Raw genomic sequence first — 27,105 nt, 5'->3', positions numbered from 1 at the left:
TCCTTATTTATTGGGTCGCTAGCCTGTCGCACCATGACTACCCAGGGTGACTCGCGCCCACAACCCATTTGTGAATTGCGTGTGTCGGATAGCTCCACCATATCAATAGGTCAGCGCTAACATTACGTCTAGGTGGTTTCGGATCACAAATCACCCATGCTGGGCTAGAATTTTGAATTTAATGGTCTAAATTTTTGTTAAATGAAGCAAAACATAAAAAAAAAAAAAAAATTGTCATTGAACAGTGAAAGTACTAGTAGAGTACATTAATTATTTTTGAAAACAGATACTACGTCTATAAGTTCAGATCTTAATCATATCCAATTTGAATTGCTTAATTATATGTCATTTAAATTGCTATTTTTAAAATTTTTTATAAAAAATCACAATCCAAACAAGGCGGATCGAACCACATAAACTTGGCCAGAGTCGATCATGAGAAACTCTACTGTCAATTGGTTTTGGAAATCTCTTTTTCTTGAAAGAAGTTTTGTAAATTTATTAAGAAACACGGCATATTATTGATTTAAATATCAAATGCTGCAAAAGAATTGCCATTTTATGTCAATGACCCCTTGCCTGAGTTGTTTCGGCTCTAGGGTTGCAAACGAGCCGATCCGAATCGAGTTTTGAGTTACTCGAGCCGAGTTTCGACTAAATTTTACCAAGCTCGAGTTCGAGCTCGACGAGCCGGCAAATTTCGAGCTCGAGCTCGAAAAAAAATAAAAAATAATTATTTTATTTTTTAAAAAATAAATAAAATAATATTTTTTTCTTAATAAATAATAAAAATATTAAGGATATATACGTAATTTTATTATGAAAATAAAAAATAAAAAATAAATATAATATACGTAATTTTATTATTAAATAAAAATAAAAATAAAAAAAAATATATATACTCAAGCTCCGGCTCGCGAGCTAACGAGCTTAATATTCTGAGCTCGAACTCAAGCTCGAGCTCGAGTTTGACTCGAGCCGCTCGCGAGCGACTCGATTCGTTTGCAGTCCTATTCGGCTCCAAAGATTTAGAAAAGGGCAAAAAAAAAATTCAGCACATGAGACATTGGATGCATCTCTAATCTAATGTATCACATCAAGCAGTGGATAACTTTTTTTTTTTTTTCCGAAAGAACTAACACCAAGTATGAATTTACCACATTTTATTGCCTAAATTGAGGGTTGACTTCTGACTTGTTCCACAATTTAATATCTTCTTTCTTTTTCCTACCCCAAAAAAAAAAAAGAAGAAAGAATACGATTTCATCTTAAAATACTCAATGTTGCACAGAGGTGACGAAGCAGCCGCTCAGTTTCTTCTTCAGATCGATATCAGATTGAAAATTAGAATGTCAAATGGATTACTGAACAGATCATGACGTGTCCTGCAGTTTACAAACATTGCACCCAGCGTTTTGTAGCGTGCAATTGTCAAATCCTAAGAGGACTAGTTCGACAAGGAATACACACTATATATATATATATATACACGTACCGTCTTCATTTGTCGCTGTACTTACGTATTGTATTGACTAAAGCAGCTCAACCCCAAAAATGTAATGTCATGCCAAGAGTAATTTTTACCCTCAAGATGAACGGTGAGAAGGGTTTTCGATCGAAAATTATTTGAAATAATTATTGTACTATTTTTTTCAATGCGATGTGATGTGATGTGATGTATGCTAACTAAAAAATGATTGAAAAAATAAAAAAAAATATGTTAAAAAAATATATTTGTGACGTAAATAAATTATTTTTTAATAAATAATTCCTATCACAAACACGTCCATCTTTTTTGCACATTGCACCTACATGGATCGGAAGGAAGCATCAATTACTTGAGCTTTTCTCCCTAAAGCCTAAACGGCCACTTCAATCCTTTATTACGATTAACCACTGGGCCAATGGCTCAGTGGCCACCAGCGTTGGTGAGGGTTCAAACCTCACCAGCAGCGAAAAAAATTTAAGGGTTGTGTCATAGCATTCCCTTGGTTTAGTTGGGTCTGTATATTCACTAGCCCCTACAACAGTCTTCTTAGTCTCCCCCTCCCCCTAGATTATGATAGAGTAAGTTATACAAATGTATCGTTACTGACAAAAAAAAAAATTCCTTTATTGCAATTAAAGTTGCCTCGGACATGCAGTATAGAATTATGCATGGCGCGCTCAGTCTTGCCAAATGGTCTGGGGGTCAAAGATTTGCTTCTTCATCACATTTACTAATTTAAATTGTTTTATAAAAAAGGTAGTTGATGCGTTTATATATTAAAAAAAGTTCTTTTATTTGCTGTGTTTGATGCTTTTGATTGCCGTCATTAGTGCAGATCTCTCAAAAACTAATAAAATTATACATGTTATTCGTAAAAATAAAAAAAAAAAAGGTGTGGAGATGTCATCTGCATATCTCTAGGCAGTAATTTCTCTCTTATTTCCTCATGTTTCAACGAGTTTTTGGATAGAGTATTATTTTAAATATTTGGATTGTTGTTTATTTGCCAAAATATATTTGCTTACATCATCATTACAATTTCCAACGCACCTTTTTATCTTTCCAATTATCTTTTTATCTCGCATACATCATATCACAAAAAGTGCTACAGTAAAAATATCTCTAATAATTCACAATACAAACAAATCCATTATTTAAAATAATTATTGTAATACGTTTTGTTATGTGATATATGTGAGATAAAAAAGTAAATTAAAAAATATATTTATAATGTAAACGAAATATTATAAAAAATAATTTAGCAATCCAAACACGCTGAACAGTAGAATGTAACTCTTATACAGTAGAATAATACTTCCGCTGTAATTCTACTCTTAAACAGTAGAACGTAACCAACACTTGGATTTTCAGCTCATGTTATCCTTGCTGTACATTGTGAAAATAGACATCAATGATCGAAACCAGATTAGGCGCAACAATCACTAAAATAGGCATTCTTGATCCAAACCATAATAGCATAACAATTCTATGCTTGAATATGCATAAAGTGCAAGACGAGAAGCTTTGTGGTTTTCACATTTTCGTCATCTTTTAGATTGCTAAATACTGTATACTTCCATTCTCAAAATTTTCTTAACAAAGGATAAGCGTAGATTTATAACTTTACCACCATGTTAACTACTCCATCCGTCCCACTTTGATAGTCCTGTTTTCTTTTTTCGTCTATCCCAAATTGTAGTTCAGTTTCTAATTGAAGAATGTAATTGTATTTTAATTTTCCTAAAATATCCTTATTTAATGTAAGTTATTGTTACTATAAACCTATCCCATTTAATGAGAGTTGATTTCTTTTTTTATCATCAATTCAAGTTCCCATAAAGTTATACTCTAATTAACGTGAGAGTATTTTAGAAAAATATTTAACTAAATTGATTGTTCCAATAAAGTTAATTACTTTTTCTTAAACTGTGTGAAAAAACAATCAGAACTATCAAAGTGAGACGGAGGAAGTACTTAATACTTCCATTCTCAAAATTTTCTTAACAGAGGATAAGCCTAGATTTATTATAGCTTTATACTATGTTAACTATTGAGGGTATTCACAATAATGGATTACAATCCATTAACGGAATAAGTATAGATTTATAACCTCTTGTCATGTTAATTACGGCGTTTCAAATCATCTGTCCTGAATTTTATCCTTTATCCCGTTTGCTTGAATGATAACAAGCGAGGCATTACACCGTCTATTACACGGAATGCCTTAAATGGATAATAACTACCACGTGTTAAAGTTAAGACTCAATGATCAAGGACCAGTCACTTTTTACGTCCTCACGCGGTTTTCACCGCTGTCAGGCGAAAGCAAACCTGGTTTTCAATTTACCCGTTTCCTAAGACATCATTAGCTGTTTGCATTTAATTTGAATTTTGTACTTTCCTGGCAAGTTGATTTTTGACTATTTTTTTTTTCCCTTAGGAAAATCTGATCTTCAATCCTAACCTTAGTTAGCACTTAACTATGGTTAATTTTTGATCCATGCCAGCAGTAGGCATTACCTGGGGGAGGTTCAGTGACACCTATAAATTCCGGGGCGCAATTGCCTACGTTCACACCCTTCCATCGTCAATTGTCCCCTTTCGTAAACTTTCATCGGATGATTAAACCCTTCCGACCCTTTTCATTATTCTTGATTCACCACTAGTTCAATTGGTTATCTACCATCTTCTTTTCTGGTTGGTATTGCTATTGAATTTTTTTTTCCCCAGCCTTCCATGAAATGCTTAATGCATGATCACCTTTTTTTGACGCGTAACTCTTGCTGGTAAAGTTAATAGACTTGAAGTATTACTACTGGATAAAAGCTGATTTGTCGATTGTATTTCAGGTGAAAAGATGGCCTCCAAAGGTAGCCAAAACGGAGAATTCAGCTTTGCAACTAGCCCAACAATTGCCAGAGGCAGGCATGGGCTGCCAAAGATTCACACCGAGAAGAAGAAGGAAGAAGATGAGATCTGCCACGATGATAGCGCTCCTCCAGTCAAGGCTAAGACCCTGGACGAGTTGCATTCGCTCCAGAGGAAGAAATCGGCCCCTACTACCCCCATCACGGGCACTCAGGGCGCCTTTGGCGCTACCCTTTCTGAGGAAGAACGCCACAGGCAACAGCTCCAGTCAATCAGGTCTAAATATTTACTTTCCAAGAATCCCATTAGCAAAGCAAGAATCCTACCTTTTCGTTTTTTTTTTTTCTTTATGTAAGTGGGAAGGTTCAAAACTTTGAAACTTTTCGATATTTCCTCCGAATCACCCGATCCATTTCATTCCTTACCTTTTCGTTGTTTAAAAAATTTGGGCAGTTTTGACTCATTAAAGTATTTCTTGAAATTTGTGACAAATGTTACTAGAATTTAGCCAGGTTACCTTTCCAAGGATTACTTTAAGCTAGTACTACCAAAACGTTGTATAAATAATTCTATAAGATCTATTCAAAAACAAGAGGATTGATGGTGAACTAACATTTTGTTTTTTTTTTTTTTTTTTGTCTTTTGGGTGAAATAGTGCATCATTGGCATCTTTGACGAGAGAAACAGGGCCGAAGGTGGTGAGGGGAGACCCCGCCAGGAGCGGCGAGACGCCGAGGGTGGAACATGTGACCCACCACCATTACGCACCCACCTTCGCCGTCAGTGACAGTGCTCTCAAGTTCACTCACATCCTCTACAATCTCTCCCCTGCTGGTAATATACAGCCTCTGGCTCTTGCCCCTTTCCACACATCCAAGAGTTTGAATTCTTCAAAAAACAGCCGTAGTATTAGGAAAAAATTTAAAAAAAAAAAGAAGAAAAGTCAAAAAAATGTAGCAGTGCAATTAGGTAAGAATTCTAATTAATTTGGACCCTTTAAAATCATGGAATAAGTTTCCAGTTATGTTCTCGATAAGGAGTTCTACGATACTTTTGGATATATCATATCGTTACGTATTAAATAATTGTATATATTAAAAAAAAAAGATAAGATATCAGCCTTTAGATAATTTTAAATAACTGTATAAAAAAATATTTAGCATTCAGATAATTTTAAAAATTTAAACTATTTAATAATATGGTAAAAAATTATTGGATTACGATCATGAATATGATATTATCTAATATCTAATAGTGATGTTAGAATTTCCCGTTCTTAACTACCATATCTTTTGTATTTGTATTGCTCTGTCATGGTGCAAATCATATCCAAAATTTAAAATGCTGATAGAATAGAAACGTAGCGGACATTAATTGTACTGCCGGTTTGTGGTGGAAATTTAATGCTAGTATAGTAGTACACATTTGTGGGCCTAACGTGACACGAAGGTTTTTTTTTTTCATTTTGCTTTCTTGAATGTGGAGTAAGCTGTTTTTATTGAGTTCCATCAAAATATATAATTAGTGGGTTGAATATCTTTTAGGGGTCAAATGGATATTGCCAAAAGTCTATTTTGTGTGAGATAAGTATGAAGGAGTTGTAGTATAAAAAAAAAAAAAATTGTACTAATTACTATTATATTATGGACATGTAAAATATGTTGATCTTTGTCCTGACTTGTGACAGCTGGAAGCGTTTGTTTACTTAAATGTTTTTAATTAAAATCACGTTTTGGGATAAATGGATCAATTTGGTATCTTATTCTTATCTTATGGTTGAGATTGAGATTTTAGATCGTTGATATATTTTTTCTAACTTAATTAATATTTTAAAGAATATTGGAAAAGCATTTCTAAGTTAAGAATGTGAAACATAAGGTTAGACCTGGTCTATGTAGATCACGTGACTCAAATTTTGTCAAACCATCTCACCAATTTAAGAATCGAAAATGTAACAAAATTTGACTCACATAGTCTACAAAACTAGATTTATTGTCTCTGACATCCTTTTCATCCCAATCGTCAGTCTCCAAAATTAGTCTGTGGTACTTAGTTTAATTTTTTTGAAATTTCCTTAATGCAGAGCTGTATGAGCAAGCCATAAAGTATGAGAAGGGATCTTTCATAACATCGAGCGGCGCGTTGGCCACGCTTTCGGGAGCAAAAACGGGTCGATCTCCAAGAGATAAGCGCGTTGTGAAAGATGAAACAACTGAGGATGAGCTTTGGTGGGGAAAGTAAGTGCTAAGTATCTTCTTATCCCTTTTTTTTTAAAAAAAATTAATTAGCGGACTCTAATTAATGTCAACTTTTTGGAATGGCGTCACAATTATTCCAAATAGGGGCTCACCTAATATTGAAATGGACGAGCACACTTTCTTGGTCAATAGAGAAAGAGCCGTGGATTATTTGTGCTCCTTGGAGAAGGTAAATACTTTAGCACTTTAACCATCCTTAAACAAACCTCTAATATGACACCATGAAGCTTCCTACTTTGTCCCTAACCTCCTTTTTTTTTTTTTTTTTTTTTGCAATAGTACCCTATTATAATATGAGATTAATGACTTTATCACACTACTTTTTCAATCACTTTTTTTTTTATATAAATTAAATCGTTACAGTACTTTTTTCTACACAACCCCAGAAAATAGCAATCTAAATGGGACCTTCCTATTTGCACAATTGGCCAGTAAATTGACGATGACTAGAGGTGGCAATTTGTCCCAAGTCCCAATGGGTTACCCATGCCCATTGAGATTTTGGGCGGGATGGGTATTGGAATTTGATATTGGGTTTAAAATGGGACAAATCCCAATTGTACCCATTAATTGATGGGAAATTTTGGAAAATGCTTGGGTACCCATTGGGCTCAAATAGCAAGGGCTCTGTTTGGATTAACTATTTTTGGGGGGTGTTTTTGAAATATTCTATTGTAGTAGTGTATATGAAAAATTTTTACTATAAAATTTTTTTGAAATATTTGATATACTAATATGGATGAGATGTTTTTTGAGTTATTGTATATTACTGTAACATTGTATTTGAAAAACTTATTTTTTGAAAAAATAGCCAATCCAAACGGAGTCTTAGATTCAAAAATTATCTTTAACAATTTTTATAGTCATGATTGTATATCTATCTTTTTCTTTATTTGTTAATCCAATTTTTGGTGATAATTGTGAGTATAAAGCACTTGCATGTTTATTTAATAAAACTAAAAGAAATTTAATAAATCAAAAATATTAAAATTATATAAAAATAAAAAATAAATTAAAGGAAAAAAATATGTAGAAAATAGATTTGGGTATTGGGCGGGATCAATCTAAACCCATCCCAAAGTGATCCCGCCCAAGTTAGTCCCAAAAACATATATGGGTAAGGTTGGCCCAAACCCATATAACTCGGTTTCATCTTAAATCCAAGCAAATCCCGCCCATCCCGTCCATTTTGCCACCTCTAACGATGACTGTTCTATTTGGAGTTGGGTGATTCTTAGTTTTGGTGACATGGCCTAACCATCTTTGTCATGTTGGATTGGTCTGTTGGCATACTCTGGATAGGCATGCCCTGCTATGCAGAGCTACAGACGTCTTAGTTATGCAGATTGGGTTGGGTGTGACCTTTAACTGTGTATGCCACATATTATACAATTGGTAGTGCGTGAGAGACGTAATTTCTGGGTCCCCAGAATAGCGACACGATATCTACAAGATCCCAATGATTAGTCATGTAGGAGGATACTACTGGTCTAAAATTCTATATACAAAACCATCCACTAATGTACCTTTGATACATTATTTGGCTCATACTTTTGGGAGGATATCTTGAGTGTTGGTAAATGTTAACAGATATCTTCACACAAATCACCTTTTTTTTTTTTCCTGTTTTTGTTGATTAAATAGTATAAGAAGCAGAAAATTTAAGACCTAATCATTTAGTAAATGAGAAAAACTTGGCCTTCTGGGTACAACCCCTAATAATTTATGCCATAATAGCATCAAGTGTCCAATGATGCGAAACTGAAATATGAACTGAATCGGCTTGTAATTTCAATCACGTCCTAGCAAGCAGGTTGTTATTTTTGGGTAATTTTTCAGCAATGATGGCTAAAGAAAGTATCTAACAAAACCCGAGCTTTGGCTATCAATTCACTGTTTTAATGATACCCTCTGCATTTGCAATAAGATTCGTGTGCTGCTGATGTTTGTCTTCACAAGAACCATAATTGCATCTTCTGCAGGATTTGTTCTATGGTGATGTCCATATGTATAACGCAACTTTGCCATACAGTGTGTTTTCGTGATGGTTTACATAAAACACTTGATAATATCCTACATATGCTTTTCAGGTTTATGTGAATGATCAATTTCTCAATTGGGATCCTAACCACCGCATCAAAGTTAGGATTGTTTCTGCCAGAGCCTACCACTCATTGTTCATGCACAATATGTAAGTTACCATTCCAGAACACTGAACATTTTGTTCTACTGCATTCAAGTTTGTCAGGATGATTATTACAATGCACTGTGATATGTGTGTATAACAACTGGAAAGAAAGCATTTTTGGTGAAAGAGAAAGGTCTTGTTTTGCAAAAGATTTAATTGAATTGAGGAAATATGTGGAGCCGCAGAAAGTGAATAATAAGCTTAGTACATAAATTTACCTGGGTGGGTGGCAGGTGCATCCGACCCACTCCTGAAGAGCTGGAGAACTTTGGTACTCCGGACTTCACGATATACAATGCCGGGCAATTCCCATGTAACCGTTACACACACTATATGACTTCCTCCACTAGCATAGACATGAATCTTGATAGGAGGGAAATGGTCATCCTCGGCACTCAATATGCTGGGGAAATGAAGAAAGGTTTATTCAGCTTAATGCACTATCTCATGCCTAAGCGCGGGATCCTCTCCCTACACTCTGGCTGCAATATCGGAAAAGGCGGAGATGTTGCCCTTTTCTTTGGATTGTCAGGTATAACGAATGGGGATGATGACTTCTTGCAGGGAGCCACCATGTGTCCTTTGATATATGCTGCTCTTGATCTTTGTCTTCGCGTCTTCTTCTAGTCTCAGATTCTTTTTATCTGCCCTAACGCTATTTGCTTTCTCTCATCTGTTGCATGCATCAGGTACTGGAAAGACAACATTGTCTACGGACCACAATAGATACTTGATTGGAGATGATGAGCATTGCTGGAGCGAGAATGGCGTGTCAAATATTGAGGGTGGTTGCTATGCCAAGTGCATTGACTTGTCGAGGGAAAAGGAGCCTGATATCTGGAATGCCATAAAGTTTGGCACTGGTATTTATCTCAGTCTCACAGTAACGAATCTTTTGTCTTTCCAAGTCATCATGCAGGAAATATTAAGACTCTCTTTCTGTTTCCTTTGAATGCTTTGCAGTGCTGGAAAATGTTGTTTTTGATGAGCACTATCGAGAGGTGGATTACACAGATAAATCTGTTACAGGTGACAAAAGAGTACCTCAAGCTGAGAATAAGTTGCATAACCTTCAATCTATCTAGTGGAAAATAACCTTATTAACCGAAAACAACTCCATTTAATTGTATTTGAATTTGATGAAAAAAAAAATTGGATTTGATTCCAAGTTCTAACCTTGCAACTACTGTGACTGCAGAAAACACTCGGGCAGCTTATCCAATAGAATACATCCCCAACGCAAAGATACCCTGTGTTGGCCCTCATCCCAAGAATGTCATCCTTCTGGCCTGCGATGCCTTTGGTGTACTCCCCCCTGTCAGCAAATTGAACTTAGCCCAGACCATGTACCATTTTATCAGTGGCTACACAGCTCTGGTGTGTATTCACTGAAGCTACGAACTCTTTCTTATTGAAGTCTCTTACAGCTAGATAAAATTATTGCAACATTTAAGGCAGGACAGTCTGAGCATCCTCTTTAGATGATAAAAGTCCTGATTTATCTCCTGTGCAATTACCGAACAGGTAGCAGGAACAGAGGATGGTATAAAGGAGCCTACTGCAACATTTTCGGCATGCTTTGGTGCAGCATTTATAATGCTTCACCCAACCAAGTATGCGGCAATGTTGGCTGAGAAAATGAAAAAGCATGGAGCAACTGGATGGCTTGTAAACACTGGCTGGTCAGGTGGAAGGTAAAACCATGCAGCCCCTAACATATAAATCTCAGCTTCATGAGTGATGTATACATATCAGCTACACGAGTGACTATAGATCAGCAAATCTGATGATTGGAAAACCTTCTCTCTATCTGCAGCTATGGATCCGGGAGTCGTATAAAATTAGCCTATACCAGAAAAATAATTGATGCCATACACTCTGGGACCCTTTTGAAAGCAAATTACACCACGGCGGAGGTGTTTGGGTTGGAGATCCCTACTGAAATTGAAGGGGTCCCTTCAGAAATCCTAAATCCTGAGAACACAGTAAGTTTGACGTAAATTTGACATTTTCCCCTCCAGTACTTGATCACTTCCCTGCTGCAAGTACTAGTTTTATTAACCTTTTTCTTTGTTGAATTGTAGTGGTCTGACAAGAAGGCCTACAAGGATACTCTCCTGAAATTGGGCGGCCTGTTCAAGAAAAATTTCGAGGTATTCACAAACTACAAGATCGGAGCGGACAACAAGCTGATGGAGGAGATTGTTGCAGCTGGTCCAAATTTCTAATTTGGAAAAACTGCCGTGCTCGATGGTTGGTGGAATAATAGAGCATTCTGTTTAGGACGGTCTGTTTCGGTGATTATATATCATATATCTGTGTAACTGATTAGAGAACTCCGCGTCATTACCAACCATCCTGCTTTTATTCCTGCCAGTGAATCTATCAAGCTGCAACCGAGGCCGCTTCAAACTCGAAACATTATCAGCTTGTTCTGTGATGTAATTCATCCATATATTGATGATGACGAAAAATTTTACTCCATTAAACAAGATTACAAGGGCTTGAATGCCCTCAAGTTTTCTTGAGAATAGACTCTCCGGAGCTGTGAAGCCATGAACAAAAGGAACTTGGCTTTGCACTTGCAGGCCCTTGAGCCAAATATCCTTGGATTCGCCATGAACAAAAGGAACTTGGCTTTGCACTTGCAGGCCCTTGAGCCAAGTATCCTTGGATTCGCAAAGACAACACACGAAACATGTCTTTCCCTGCATCATTCCAAAACCCCATTGAAATTAACTATGAATAGATGCCAATGGCGTCTATTCATAGAGTTGCAAACCACTGCCCAAGTTATGTATATATTTTTTCGAAACAAAAAAAAAAAAAAAGTCATAATTAATCTGTGCTGGTGTTGGCACTTCGCGCAAAGTGGCAAAATCTTTGAATTTGCGGTGTCACTTCCACTAAAAAATAACTAAAAGAATTATAAAAAAAAAATCCCAGTTTAAATTTAACTAATTAATCGTTAAGTTCACGACAGTGAACACTGAACTCAGCACAATCTCAATTAAAGATCTTCAAATGTTCAACAGGAACTTATTTGAAGCGACCGATATTTCGTGGCCTGTAATTTAGCGAACTCATCGTTACTGTTCTTACCCAATCAATTCATAGTACCTATCAAGCAGACGAACAAAGATTACGTATCAAAATCTTCCCTGGCCTATATTAATTATCCCCCCTCAACCTATAATAAGCTGGAGAAATTGATCCCGTCAAAAGAATCTTTAAGGACAGCTAAAATACTACTAGTATAATGTGAAAAGCTGATCAGCAATGGAAAACTCCTAAAAATGGCAATTCAAACGGTGGTGGGAGCACTGGACATCACAAACAAATACTCAAATTGAACGCAGCAACCTGCTGCGCATGGCAGAGGAGGCAGCAACTGCGACGTATATTAACATGACAAAGGACTCATGAGTTGAGAGGTTGAACTTCTACCAATTTGCTAGGAATTGTACATTAAACCTGCTCTTTTCACATTGAAACGTGCTCAGGAAAAGATGGTTTCAGCCACAGAAAACTTCCTTTTTTTTTTTTTTTTTTAAGTGATAGGTTTCAAAACCTCTTACTTACAATCCCTTCAGTAAGTGATAGGTTTCAAGACCTCCTACTTACAATCCCTTTTACTGAGTCAATCTAGAAACGAAAATTCCTAATCCGGTAATCTAGAATAACCAGCATCATTGTTGTATGCAAAGTATCAGTTCGGCAACACTTTTACCACCACTTGACACAAATATCAAGTGATCTTATCAGGCTTAAATTAGAAGCATCGGCAGGAAACATACTCTGTTAATAAAATCAACTTTTTGGCTGATTGTCTACCCTTTTAAATTGTTGATTAGGGCATAGCATGCAGCCATGCAATCAACATATTCTTTGCTAGTTTCGTCAAAGGCCTGACAGGAATCCCTTCAACGGCTTTAATAGTGCAGGTAAACTAAAATATTCAACTCTTAAAAGGGTTCCACTCTCAATGACTGTAAGACAAATCTAAAAGAAAAGACTTGCTCAATTAAGATCAAACAGCTAAGACTAGTTGCGGACACAAAGTTAATGGCACTAAAGCATTCAGCTAGACTAGGGGAGGTTCAGCTTTAGGTTCACAAAGCTAGGAAACAGAGAGGATTAAGTTAGCTAATAAAAGGAACTTAACAATAACTTTTAGCATTTATATCAAACAGATCACAGCTTTACTGGTAATCAGCAGATATCACAAGAAGCTGTCTTCATATTCATAATGATAAATATCAATAAAATACGACCTGACTCTAGCTGTTCTGTCGATCCTTTCCTCCCTTAACTCCTTAAACAGTAGTACCCCTAGAGAAAAAATTCCTGATTGTAGTTTCTAGTAATTACCTTGATAGCTCACCCAAATAATTTGATCACCATAGCACAGAAAGATGAAATACATTCCGCAGTTTACAAACAACTATTCGAACATCACAAATTTGCAGGAAATGCTTAGTGAATGAAAATGTTTTTTTTTTTAAGTGTAAGTGGGAGGATTCGAACCCGAGACCTCTTACTTATATTCCCTCCCCCCGTACCACCCAACCCAACCCTCCCCCCCCTAGTGAATGAAAATGTAAAAGTAAGTTAAAGAAACTTCAAAAAGAGAACAACGATTGATGTTACCAAAAATATATTTAAAAAAAAAAAACACAGATGAAGCCTCTGAAACCAGTCTGTTAGCATATATGATTGACTTGTACATCTCCAAGGACTCCTCATCAACAATCTCAATACAGCTTGGCATTTATTTTATTAGGCCAAGCTGAGAGCTCCAAAACTTGTATAGCGAGTCTATCTCATCTAGGATACAATTTTAAGTAATTAAACCTCACTGGAAGAGGCTGCATCATCTTTGTGTTTAATCATGCTGGAATCCACAAGTATAGGAATCTCTGCTGCAAGCCATGGTGCAAGGCCCAAACACAGTGCATGAGCTATTCCGAACCTAGGACTGCAAGAACATCACACGTGTAAGAACAAGTGTAACTTGATCAAATCCACTAAAATCACAAAAAAATACCATACCAAGAAAGGGGAGGAGAAAATACAAAAACAAAAAGACCTATGGTGACATCATCTATGAAAGCACAATTAAATTAAGATTAAAAACCTAAATTCAGATTTTAAAAGTTGCCAACAACACTCAAAAAGAGTGGGACTCTCCCACTACCTTCATTGCAGCATCATACATGAATGAAGCAAGGATAATCACACTACGGCATATCTAAAGCTTTACGTATTTCTCCCTGCAGTCATCTTACCCAACATATGCAAATATAATCAATAACTTTGCATTAATAATGAAACAATGCACTTGTTTACTTCACAAGGAACCACATTTCTCATGCTTACTACCTTACAAAGTCAACCATGCTAAAAACTGCTGTTTTAACCTCCATTTTAGTCACCAGGCGAGTCAGTACCCTTATTCTTCCCTCCTCAATAATCTGGAATCCACTATCCAGCTTATCACCTCCTCCAGAGTCCATCCCTTAACCCAAGCCCACAGCCCAAGCCAAAGCACAAGAAGCCTACCCATCATCAAAGCAAACCCGAGCCATGCCAGATAAGAAGGATCTGATTGTCATGGAAGCCCTTTACTTACTCCTCAATATAGTCTATGAGCACGCTTTTCTGACCAACTCTCATGACTTTAGGAGGGGGCCCCCTAAGCTAGCTCTCGCCTTCTTCAGGATTTGCCCCTAAATTCCAACAACTAGAATAGTAGATTACCGAGACCACTGTCACTCCAGACCTTTGTGGGCCCATACTTCATGGAGTGAGAATAGCTGTAAATGGTCAGAAGTTAAAGCAAAAGAACTGGAAAGCTTATTGATTTCTAACTGGTTTTTTGACATTGGACACTATCCATGGATACCAAAGATTTTTTCAGAGAACCAGCAAATATAACCCAAAATCAGCACTGCTACACTGCTAATCCGACCTACCAAACAACTCCCTGCAAAACCACAGTTTGCCATTTTATCTCCAGTAACCATACAGCATACTACTTCAATTCCTTAGAACCAACGTCTATCCTAATTACCCTCATAGAAAGCACAAGAAAAACACATATATACAATCCAAAATTAACACAATCACATCTGTAATCAATCAAAACCACTAGTCAACTTCCTGAGAAACCATTTTTCTAATATTTAACTCCCCAAAAAATACAAATGCAGCAGACAAATTCCATAAATTACCCAAAATTTAAAAAAAAAAAAAATTGGACCAAACTTCACTAATGAAACAACGAAAATTGATATAAACATTCAAATCAAAACCAATAAAAACGAAAGACGTACCAATTCTTTGCCCATAGCGGTTTGAAATGCACTGTCAAGCAAATCTTCCCACCTCTATACATCTTCATAAATTAAAAAAGAGAAAAATCATCAAAACCAATCAAATTAATTTTAAAAAATCAGAACTTTACTTTAAAAACTCGGTCCAATTACCTTGTGAGTTTTGCCATCCAATTGAGGCAGCTCAAGTTCGGGAGCTGTAGCTGGATAAGTTACCGGGATATCGAACTGGAGGTCGAATTCATACTTGAGGAGGTTGTGAACGTACCAACACTTGCCGGTCCACCGGGTCCCTTCCGGGTTGGCAGCGGAGATCCGAAACCAATCGTTATCATTGGACTTATTCATCGAGGTATAAGCTATCAACGCCTTGTACTCCTCCTTCAGCCGCTGCGTCCACGCCGCCCCGTCGCGTGGACCCGCTTTTGTGGTCAGTAATGGGATCTGGGTTAGCGTTGATTTCGTCGTCTGATCCCACTCCTCCATGATTTTGATTGAAGGGACGATTCTCCCCAAATGCGATAAACCCTACAGCCTTGCAAGAGAATTCCGAGTTTATATAGTAATTAGCGTTAATTATAAGCAATGAATCGCCTCTTCTTTTGGGGGAGCGGGGAATTTTTATCTTTTTGGGCAAGTTTAATATGAGAGAAAAGGAAGAGGAGAAAAGAATTTACTTAGCAACTAGTATGTTGTTGATCGCCGATGAGTGGGATGTAATCGAGTCGAGTCGAGCTCGAGTATCGCTATACTCGAGCTCGACTCGACTCATACACACAGAGGCTCGAGCTCGACTCGAGCTCGATCGAGCCCGAAAATCGATACTCGAAGATCGACTCGAAGAATTTCCTTAGGCTCGAGACTCGACTCGATAAGGCTCGATCTTTAATCGAGCCTTATCAAGTCGAGTCTTATCAAGCTTTTTGACTCGATTTGACCAAAAAACCAGATCAAAGGTGACTGTAAACAGCTTTATACTTCTATACGCGGGTAAACAAGGGAAGAAAAGGAACTCTTCTACCACGACAAATGCCTCATAGCATAGGACCATAATAAGTTGTTAAGTCCTGCCCAACAATGGAACCCTGGGATTAATGTCGGTAAAACCATATTTCCTTAAAAGAATCATAATAGGAGATGACAGCAATAGTGTAGAGATGCAACCAGTCAACTCAGTATCCAGGAGTTGAATCTAAAGAGAGAGAAAGGCATGCGCATGTGCTCAACTGAGGAGGTCATAAGGGCATGTATGAAGACCGATAAACTTTGGCACAGCTACATGCATAAACACAAGTATAATCATCTACGTACAAAGCAGATCTAAATCCATTTGTAATAAAAGTAAAATTAAAAATAGCAATCAACAGCACTCAAGATCTTATTTTCAACATGCAAAAATGAATGCTCAAATACAGCTACACCTCTCTCTCTGATGGAATATAACTTGAATAACAAGAAAATGAAAAGAACAAGTTCCAAACTAGAATCACAAGAAAACGACACAAATCTAACAATTAATATTTCTGAGCAAAAAAATTAATGCAGGCACGAACTAATGCAACAAAACTAGACAATAGTCATTAAGTTTATACAAACGGCAGGCAAAAAAGGAAAATGCAGCAGATACTAGAGCAAAATCCTCAAACAACACTAACAACTATCTGATGGAATGTAGCTTCTACTACAAAAACTTCAAATAAAGGTTTTAACTACCCAGGAACACATAAAATAAGCAAATTTATTCCTTTCAGCCATGAAATTATAAAAATTGACTAAATAGCACAGAAATCACATTGTACTTAAAGCTAATACATGTGTGGTCCCAGAAATGTAAATCTTTCAGAAGTCGCAAGGGTGCAAACTCTAGCATCAAACAAGCAAGTTAAGACCTTCAAGACTCCGTAAACAAAACACCCGAAGTGGAACACCAACACATAGCCTCAACCCCACTTTCTACAAGATTACAAATGTCTATACATAGCCTCAACCCCAAGGCCTTAACTTTTAAAGGCTGCACAACTGGAGAGAGCTTCTTGTGTATAAAATACAAAGCTTATGTTATATCACACCTAATCTAAACTACTACAACAGTTAGAGTTTGCATTTGGAAGCTCAGATTTCGTCCCCTTATCAATTCAGGATAACAAGTTTCCTAGTCGATCTTGGCCCATTTTAATGCCAGAGACACAGAGCCAAAAACAGAGGAGCACTTACCTAAGTGCTCCAGAGATGAGCAGTGATGAACCAGCGATGAACCAGTGAGATCTTGGTGCTTCGTCTTCGACACTCGGCAGCGATGAACCAGCACGGCAGGACACAGCCGACAGGAGACGTACAGCGCGGCGGACTGGCGGAGGCCGGAGAGGCAGAGAGCAGCTTCGATTTGGGACTTGGGACTTGGGACTTGTTAAGGCGATGGCGATGGCGATGGCGATGGCGATGGCGATGGAGTCTCACAGATGCGGCGAGCAACGGCGTCGGCGACGAACGGAGTGAGGGTGTAGATCTAAATCAGTCAGAGTCGGCTGCCGGCTGGTAAAGTGAATTTTTTTGCTAGGCTTTCTTCGAGCAGAGAAGAAAGTCGCACAGTCGGCACAGAGAAGGAAGAAAGTCTTTTCTTCCTTTTTTTTAGACATTTTTTTTTTTTAGTGTTTTTTACAATTATGTTATTACTTTTTTGCCATTATAGGATTTTATTATAAAGAAGGTAATATTGTAAATTTCATATAACCTATACCCATAATGGTCATTTTATAATTATAATAAATATATATTATTTAAATTATAAATATTTTATTTAATTAACTCTGGCTCGTCGAGCTACTCGACGAGCCACGAGCTCGAAATATGCGACTCGATACTCGACTCGATTTGGAGTTGAGTTACTCGAAACTCGACTCGAACTCGGTCAACCCGAGTTCGAGTCGAGTTGTTGACCGAGCTACTCGCGAGTAGCTCGGCTCACGAACAACTCTACCGATGACTGATGCTGGCTTCCACTTTTGCCTCGATTGACTCTTCGAGATGGATGATGGCGCGGTTGTTATGCTACTGAGGAGTGACGAACTATGAAGGCGTAGTTTTGCCTAGTGTTATTAGAATCCGCCTTTGAATTACCCGCTATTACGCCTAGCTTGGGAATCTAAAATAAAGGGTAAAAAACAAAAAAGTCCCATGTGTTGAACTTAATATACAAAAAAATCTACCATGGTTTCAAAATATACCACACGACCCTCATATTTTGAACTAAATTATAAAGGTGACGGAATCCGTTAAACTTAACAGAAATAGACAAAATGATCAAAATGCCCTGATATAATTAAGCAAAAGACGACTCAAAAAAATCATTTGTTTTATTGTATAAATAGAGAGAATTGAGGGTTAAGGGGTAGAATAGGTATATTTGATAAAAATTAAGTATAAAATTTTTGTTTTAGATTTCAATAAGTCATTTCCGTTAAGTTTAACGGATTCCATCACCTTTACAATTTAATTCAAAGCATGAGGTGTCGTATTGTATATTTTAAAATCATAGGGGATTTTTCTTTGTATTAGGCTTACTATAGGATTTTTTTTTGTTTTTTACCCTAAAATAAATAACAATAGAAAAGGAATAGAAGTTTTTTTTTTACCAGTCTAGAAAAGTCAACCGAAATTCCAACATGTAGCCTTCTGTAAGGAAATTACTCATTAATTAATTTATAAGAAAAACTCCTATTTACAATCTAAATAACTATACGTCAACTTCAATATAAATAAATGAATAGCTTCATCTAATTACTGTATGACCCAAAGTGGGAAGCTATAATTCCATTCAACATTGTGTCTTAATCTAACTACAAATCTAGTTATTTCTACTTTACTTTCTTCCTGTATACAAAACATAGAAGCAAAACAGGAAAAAAAAAAAGAAGGAAAAAAGAGGAAATGGAAGGTGGTTTTATTTTTATGAGAAGAGGATTTTTTTTTCAAGGAAGAGAAGAGATTTCTTTTTTCTGAACACGATAAATTTTATTTTACACCTATTCCTACTCTACACTAAGGGAGAGGAGTAGATTCAATGGGGTTAATGGGAAATTTAGAGGGAATGGAATCGCCACCGGATCAGTTTTTTGCACCCATTGATGAAATTTTCAAAAAATCTTGGAGAAGAATGCAGCCATTTCTTAGACAAGAATGAGTGGATCCAAGGGGATGAATGGAAAATTCAGAGAGGACTGAATCGTCACCAGACCAAACCAGGTGAGTGTTTTTTACACCCGTTAATGAAAATTGCAGGAAATTTTGAACAAGAATGCAGCCCCGCTACCAGACTGGATTGGTACCTTTTGCACCCGTTGATGAAATTTTGAGGAAATCTTAGATAAGAATACAGACCAAGAGATTCGATCCCTTGACCTACATTCAATGAGAATCTGAATTTAAAAATTCCCCTGATGGCCAACTACTCCTAATTTCACTCAAGGAGAAAATGAGATGTGGCTTCCACGTCGCACGGTCCAAAGCGACAACATTCTATTAATCACCAAAAATCTTTTCTAGTACGATGGGCAACTGTCCATGTCTGCCTGTGGTAATTCAACTAACCACAAGAGAAGATCATTCTTTCATCTAACGTCTTTCCTAAGTTTTGTGGCAAATAATGCAACTCTGTGACTTAGTGCGTCTTTTTTTTTTTATAAGCATATGAGAAACTACACTAGTCTGCTAGAGAATAATGCCAATATATCTTCAAGAAAACTAGTCCCTAATCAAGCTCTGCTGTCTTGCTAGAGTAACTTGTCAACAACTGGTTTGCAGTAAAGGATTCACATGTCTTGATGACCAAAAAATCGTTGCTTAGTTTAGGTAGCACATTGATACTCCGACTTGCTCTAAGCCAAAAGTGGATTCACTTGCATCACTATTAATACATTCCCTAAATATCCATACTCCATTAAACACTTTTTAGATTACTAGGAGCATGCTCCATAACATGAATCCCTTTAACAGTTGATTGAACTGGAATCCAGGCCCAAGTAAAGTGCAACATACACCCTAAAATATTAAGTAACTTCACAAGATTCACTGCATGTTTAAGCTGTTGAATGTACACAATAGAAAATGGTGATCTTCCAATAGAACCATGTACAACACACTATTGAATGCAAACTCCATTTAAGAAACAGATACAACACACCAAATTCCTCAAATTATGCTTGACCACCTCCATTTTGCTATCCATTTGTGGAATTACCAGTACTGCTGAAGTTCAATGAGGTGTCAAATATCTTCCACAAAGCGACCCAAAAATGACTAAAAAATTTGGTGTCTCTGTTGGACGTGATAGACTTGGGTACTCCATGCAAGCGAACCACTTCACCCAAAAAAAGGCGTGCAATATGTAAAGCATCTGAAATCTTGCGGTATGGAATAACATGCACTATTTTAGAAAACCCATCCACCTTTCTTTGAGTACAAGATAGTCTAACAATGAAATCCTTGGGCAAGTTCTCCCAAATCCCCTCATGAACCAGCAAATGAGCAAATAAATTAGTATTTTGCAATTTGCTTTTTGCTACCTGATTAGTATTGCACTTCCATGCATACTCACACACATCATGCTTTCACTATGATCAACAATGACGTGACTCAAGGTTAGAAGTAGTTTTAGCCATACCCAAATATCCACTAAAACCACCACCATGCAAATTAGTTTCTCACGCAAAGAGACATAAAGAATGCAAAACCAATTACTTTTGAAAAGATAACCATCATAGATGTGAAAGTCATTCCGTGTTCTTTTGATCTTACAAGCAAGCCATAGCTTCTTGAAATCGTCATCATCCTCATAAATCTCATGAAGGACATCAATCTCATGACTTTATGGCTCATTGTCACCTCCTACGGCTCCTTGATACTGGCAATGAATTCAACTTGTATTGGTAGCAATAAGCATCTCCTTGCTATCATTGGCTTCCTTCACATGTTTAGAATGTTCACTTTGGTTTTTAGGGACCAAAGTGATCATTTTGATTATCCTTCATAGATTTATGGACATTTTCTACACATAAAGCTAGCATCAGCTTCATACTATCAAGGACATCCTAACAATAATTGGCAAACATTCATATTTACCGTATCACACATGACAAGATTAGAATATTGGCCGATAGATAAACGTACTTTACACCTATCTACCACCTTAATAGTTTATACCTCTTTAATCTAATCCATTTTGTAGGGTTTAAGGTGTTTTTCAACAGGTAATTGAAGCTTCTTAACAAGTTGTCTAAATATAATATTTTCAGAACTATCACTATCAATAACCACATCAAGAAACTTCTTGGAAATGCAAAACCTACTTTGAAAGAGTTTATGATGTTGTGTCTCCTCTTTTTGTTTCGATATCTATAGCATCTTACAAATCACGTATATGGCAACCTCGAACTCCTCCTCTTTTCATTTTCTTTGGATTCTGCTTCACATACGTAGTCCTTTACGCAATTATTATCAACTAGGAAACGATCACCGCGCTTGTGCACGGTGGGAAATTGTATATATGCCCAGGATCAAAAGCTAGACAGCATTTGTTGTTATGCAATCAGAGTTTAAAATTGAGCTATGAATTTTTGAATCGGATTAATTGAAGAGATTATGTTAATGATTCATGGCATAGGAAAGAGCGTAAAGGGTGCTATATAAAGTGCATTCATGAATAAGGAATATATTTGTAAGGATAGGTGTAAAATACGTAACTTTTATTTAAAGGGAAATGCATGATGTGCACCACAAACATACACGGAGAAAATGGACAACAAAGGAATACATGGAGATTTCAAACTACACGTTCATTAGAAGAGTCATTAGGATAAAACTAAGTTGTCGTATCTCCCATGGTAGAATACACATAAAAGTTGTCATACCATGGGAAATGTTTTTCTGCACTGTGTCTATCAAAGATTATAACAGTGTAGGTAGTAACGGATTTAGGAACAATGACCAAAACTTCTCGAAACTGTAGTTGGTACTCTGCCACAAAGATGTTCCAGTTGTCCGTAAATTGCCTTCCACGCATTGAAACAGTTATTGTTTTGTTTCCAGTCTTCAGAGTAATCGAAGGAGTTTTTGTGCTATAGACGAACTGAGCAACAAACCTTGGGACTTTCTAGCATTGCATGGACCAAGAGCTATGAGTGTTGTGGGATATAGATGTAAAAAATTGAATAAATCTATATATTAAACTCATAAAATTATGCCGATTCAGTTTGTCAATGAATTGATAGAAACACACGCCTTCGGTTAAGGTTTGTACGAAATCAGGCCTCATGGATGATGACACTCGCTGGCGTAGCATTTTCTGCTTCTTATCACCTGGAAGTAAAGGACACTCGCATGAGAGAAACAAATTTATAAAAAAAAGGTTGATACAGAACAAAAATGTTTAGCCCTCAACTTCTGAACTCGAGGGATAGCTGGGAATGCAGCATATTAGGTAGAGGATCTGTCCATGGCATGTATACTTGTTTTTTGTCCTCACAAATGACATCGAAGATTAGGTGACCAGAATGTCGGAGCAAGAAAAAGTAATTTTCCTTGATGATGTTGCTGTGGCAAAACTCTTGCCATCCTTCAGTGAATGACTGCCGCTGAAGCTTGATAATCCAAGTTCTGTACCCTTCTCTTATAGTTAGCTGGCTACATCGGTGTTTGATTAGAAGGGCTTGAAATGGAATAGGCAATATCTGCAGTGTATATGTAAATATAAGCTGCATGAGAAGCGATATGAGATGGCACGATATGCTAATAGCAGCAAAATGCTAAAACTTCTTAGTACCTGTTCAGGCTCAGTAAATCTAAATAAGAACCAGTATCCCTTTGCAGCTCTATCTTTGGCTAACAAATTGGAAGAGCCAACACTCTCCAACTCCTCCATTTCTATGAGATTCATAAGCTCATATTCTTCATGGCACAGTTCGTTTATATATTATGTACAAGAACGCATTCGTAGCCCGGGAGACCGGATTAGTTGGTTGGGGAAGTATTTGTAGTTAATGTGTTAATATTAAGTGTTTCAATTAATATTGGCAGGTTCATTAGTGATTGTAGGCAAAGCATGCCTGAAAACTTTGAAACTAACAGAGTAATTAATGGCACTATGGGTTTGCATGACCTGCCATAGTATAAAAGAAGTCTTTGATAATCACAATGGCCGTGGCCATAGCACTTTCATTTCTTAGAACTTCACAAAAGGTGGAATGCTTTCAAAGCTGTCGTATCGTATTAAGTATGAAGAAGAGAAGGTTTGAATATGTATTAAAAAAAAAAAAATGGAACGACACTTTTGAACTTGTGGTTGTTCGACTCATATTTTAGCGTTTAAAAGAAAACTGGTCAAATGATCCCATTTCCATAGATTCTGTGGCCAAAGAAAGTAACAACTACGTATATGTCATGGTGGCTATTCGCAGTAACAAACAAGGCATGATGAGGGAAAAATACCAAACTTGCTTTCAGAGCATAATGCATTTCAGTACTCAATTTGACGAGCATAATTATAAAAGAACATGTCTAGTTAATTAATACAGGCCGCATTACTATCAAAAACCTGCTGACAAAATGAGTTTGGATAACTCTGGTGGCAACCATCCAGCAGAGAGCAAAAATGTGAGCAAAAGCCTTAACTATACAGATATTTTTTTTCCCTAATTTTGCCTGGCTTTTTTGTTTTTGCTGGCTTCAGAATTCGGTGAGGTGGTTTCCTGTGCATCATCACAATTGTTGAATCTGTCAATGAGAGAAAGCTTAGTTTTTGGAAAAAAGCTTTCTTCTTCCACGGTTGGGCCTGAATGAGTTCCATCAGAGATTTCTGCATGGTGCTGCATTGTATAGCGACGCTTTCCATTTGCTAGAGGAGTCTGCACAGGCTTGACATGGGCTAAGAATTTTTTACTTTTCAGCTGTTGGTGCAACTTTCCCAAAAGAAGTTCGATATTCTGCATGTCCAAGGCAAAGTTAGGTCTTGACTGATTGTAAATAAGAGTATGCGAATGCAGGCCGGAAGAGCCAGGAATAAGCAAACCTGCGTCTAGCGGGACGGGGAAGGAACCCTGAGAGGCGACAACAGGCTCATGGGCACAGTCCGAAACAGAAGGGAGCAGCCTGCTCTTGTTTGCAGCGTAAGCATCCTGACGACGGTGCAAAAGGGCATCATTCTGATGTTGTGGCATTACAAGGTAGCGTTTGCGACGGATAGAATTCCTATCCATGGAGCTCGAAACCGCTAAGCAAACAATGGAAGCGACTTCAAAACAAAAGTAGTCTTGCAAGCCAGATAGCGAGAGTCCTAACAAGGCGCAATATGAAACCACGAGCAAGGCAGTAGAACGATGGGAATGGCGTCACCAAGGGCAAGCAACAGCGGACGAAGATCATTTTTGTTAAAGAGGAACAGAAGGCGGCGAAGAAGCTAAGGTTAAAAAGGCACGCGCACAAGGCAGCAGTGTGTGTATGGAATGGAAAGGGAGAGGCCAAAAAAAGAGGAAGCAAGGTAGAGCAAAGAAAGTAGGGAAAAGCAATATAAGCAGCAAAGCTAGCCAATTTAAAAATGCATGCAAGATTCAAATGGGGTGGGAAAGGAGGGGAAAAAGAGCTGAAAGAGAAACGAAAAGAAGTACAGAACAGTTACCTTCTTGTTGTTGTAGTTGCAGTAGAAAGAACAACGCTGATGATGAGGGGAGCGTGAGCAAAGCGGACAGGAATACGGGTCAGATGGACGAAAGTTAAATAGAGAGTACAAGAAAACAAGCTATACTGGCAAGGAGAAGACAAATAAGATGCCGAAGAGGTACCAAAAAGAAGGACAGAATAGGGGGGATAATAAGGACGCGGATGCAGGGAAGAGAATATATGAAAAGCAGAGAAGAAGAGCACGAGAAGCTGGCAAGAAAAGTGTTGGAAATCAAAGAAATTAGTAGGTTGAAGGTAGAATAAACCTCCACGACCAGTGGAGAGCATGCCAGCGGAGATGAAAAGGCAGGGTTCCATCGGCGGTAACAAAAAGCCGGGAAGAGAAGCTCTGAAAAACAGGGAAGAGGATGCACGAGAAGTTGTGAAGAGGAGTGCTGGAAACCAAAGAAATTATTAGCTTGCAGGCACAGCAAACCACCGTTACAAACACAGAGCATGCCAGCAGAATTTATTTGTAATAAATAATAAATGATAGCAATGATGACAATGCAGCCGCCTTTCAAACAAAATCTGTTGGTTATAAGGTAATGAGATGAGGAATCCGCCGTTTGCACACATATAAATAAAAAGCGCAACGATACATGGTCTATTCCAAAGCAGAGAGATCCTTCTTTAGCCAAAAGAGGAAAAAAAAACAGCAATAACAACTAAAAAACACGTGAAACGCACACGAAGGACGACTACAGTCTAAAACCATCTGGCCGGTTTATACTACATTTCTAATAATGGCAACATGCTCTACCAGATTTATTTGCCTTTGGTCAGGGCAATTATTAGAGGCATGCCCCAACTTTTCACACTTATTACACTTGTCCCCTATGAATTTTGCATACAGGTCAGGGGACTTCGTGTTGTTAGGTTAAGATTGCCTCGTGGGTTGCCTTTTAGGCACCTCATGTTCATCTACCATTGGATGCTGCAACTGCTCCCATGATGTCGAGCTCTGACTTTCAATTTACAAGCCACAAACTTGACTTGACAGTTCTCAAGAACTTCTATACAGTCAAAGAATTCGTCAATCTCTGCAAGCTAATTCAAGAAGTCCTCGATGCTTAAATAGTCATTGTATGATAGAATATTCACCTTAAGCTTGTACTTATCCAGTTCCCTCTGTCAATGTTGAAAACCTCCTTAGCTAAGGTTATTGGGGCTAAAAGCAATAACTGTCCATTTGTCAGACAAATCATCCTTCTTATTTTTCAGTCTTCTGCGAGGATTTTGATTCGTCTGATCCTGATGTCGTGGTTATTGACCCAAGTTAACAAGAGGCAAGTTACGAGTGACTCTCCTATCCTATTCATCTTGTTGATTCTATCCCGTGATACGCATACTATTCATATATTGCACAAGTAAATTCACAGATATTTAGATACGGTTCACCTGAATTCATAGTTCATTGCATCCTTATTTCAAACCATCCATGCGCTCTCATTCATAACCTGAATCTCTATCTTAAGGGCAAAAGATTTGTCTCTGGATTTGTTTCCAACCATTGATAATATTTCAAGAACAGGCGAATATTACTCTAATACCAACTGACACAAAAATCTGTTTTAAGAAATTGTTTCATGAACAATTTCTGAAGAACAAAGGGAATGATTCACGACCAAATCCCAAATAAATCACAAAAACCTTTAAAGAACTTGAGAAAATTTGGCAAAAATCAGGAATATTTGATTAATAATGTTAAAAGTCTGAATAACAAAGCCCTATCACGTTTATATTTTTGTAATAGAGAAGTTCTAAGCTAGACACGAAAAGAAATAACATTAAAAATAGTAAAAATGACTAAAATGAGGAAAACGACGTCGCATGAAGTTTGGACGTCTACTGAAATAAGCACACAGGTTATGAAAAATTTCAAATGCATTGCCTCTTTCTTGCCCTCTTCTTAAAAAATTTGTCAGCCACATCACAAATCCATCTCATAACAAATTTCATTAATCAAAATCTCATTATTGTGCAATCACAATTTTTTTTCCTAAACTAGATTTCAAACCTTATAAAAGGGGAAGGGGAAGAGGATAAAATTTGGGAGTCTAATCAGAAATCTGAAGGTCAGTTAACTGGTTAGATCGGTCGAATCTAACCAGTAACCACGATTCTTTTGTCACAACGCAGAACATTTACGGCCCCGGCACGAGTTTCACTACAAAGCCCATTGACCCAAGTGAGCTTTGCTAGCCTCCTCAGAATCTCCGTTCTTTTCTATTTTCTTCTCTAAGTCCAAAATGGTTG

At 37.3% G+C, this 27,105-nt stretch overlaps 2 protein-coding genes across 3 annotated transcripts; one reads left to right on the top strand and one right to left on the bottom strand.

Annotated features, from left to right (window-relative positions):
• Positions 1 to 4,048: 4,048 nt before the first annotated feature.
• On the top strand, positions 4,049 to 11,334 carry LOC113712864 (phosphoenolpyruvate carboxykinase (ATP) 1). Its single transcript, XM_027236466.2, has 13 exons — positions 4,049 to 4,186; positions 4,339 to 4,633; positions 5,013 to 5,191; positions 6,441 to 6,594; positions 6,700 to 6,784; positions 8,706 to 8,806; positions 9,037 to 9,335; positions 9,493 to 9,666; positions 9,767 to 9,832; positions 10,002 to 10,180; positions 10,328 to 10,497; positions 10,620 to 10,788; positions 10,888 to 11,334. Exons 2-13 carry the CDS (start codon positions 4,347 to 4,349, stop codon positions 11,029 to 11,031), a joined length of 2,007 nt encoding a protein of 668 aa, XP_027092267.1. The 5' UTR covers positions 4,049 to 4,186; positions 4,339 to 4,346; the 3' UTR covers positions 11,032 to 11,334.
• Positions 11,335 to 13,484: 2,150 nt separating this feature from the next.
• LOC113712672 (ubiquitin-fold modifier-conjugating enzyme 1-like) lies at positions 13,485 to 17,752 on the bottom strand. 2 transcript variants are annotated; one of them, XM_072067586.1, is made up of 4 exons: positions 17,353 to 17,752; positions 15,292 to 15,666; positions 15,139 to 15,200; positions 13,485 to 13,781 (listed from the first exon to the last, which is right to left on the bottom strand). In XM_072067586.1, exons 2-4 carry the CDS (start codon positions 15,622 to 15,624, stop codon positions 13,652 to 13,654), a joined length of 525 nt encoding a protein of 174 aa, XP_071923687.1. In that variant the 5' UTR covers positions 15,625 to 15,666; positions 17,353 to 17,752; the 3' UTR covers positions 13,485 to 13,651. The 2 variants fall into 2 exon arrangements, with proteins under 2 accessions (XP_071923687.1, XP_027091972.1); XM_027236171.2 differs by having other exon boundaries at positions 15,292 to 15,673; positions 17,353 to 17,750.
• Positions 17,753 to 27,105: the final 9,353 nt, after the last annotated feature.

This window comes from Coffea arabica, chromosome 10e (assembly GCF_036785885.1).
Source record: "Coffea arabica cultivar ET-39 chromosome 10e, Coffea Arabica ET-39 HiFi, whole genome shotgun sequence".
Taxonomy (NCBI): domain Eukaryota; kingdom Viridiplantae; phylum Streptophyta; class Magnoliopsida; order Gentianales; family Rubiaceae; genus Coffea; species Coffea arabica.
Note: the sequence above shows the minus strand (reverse complement) of the source record. Positions and strands in the feature narration are given on the sequence as shown.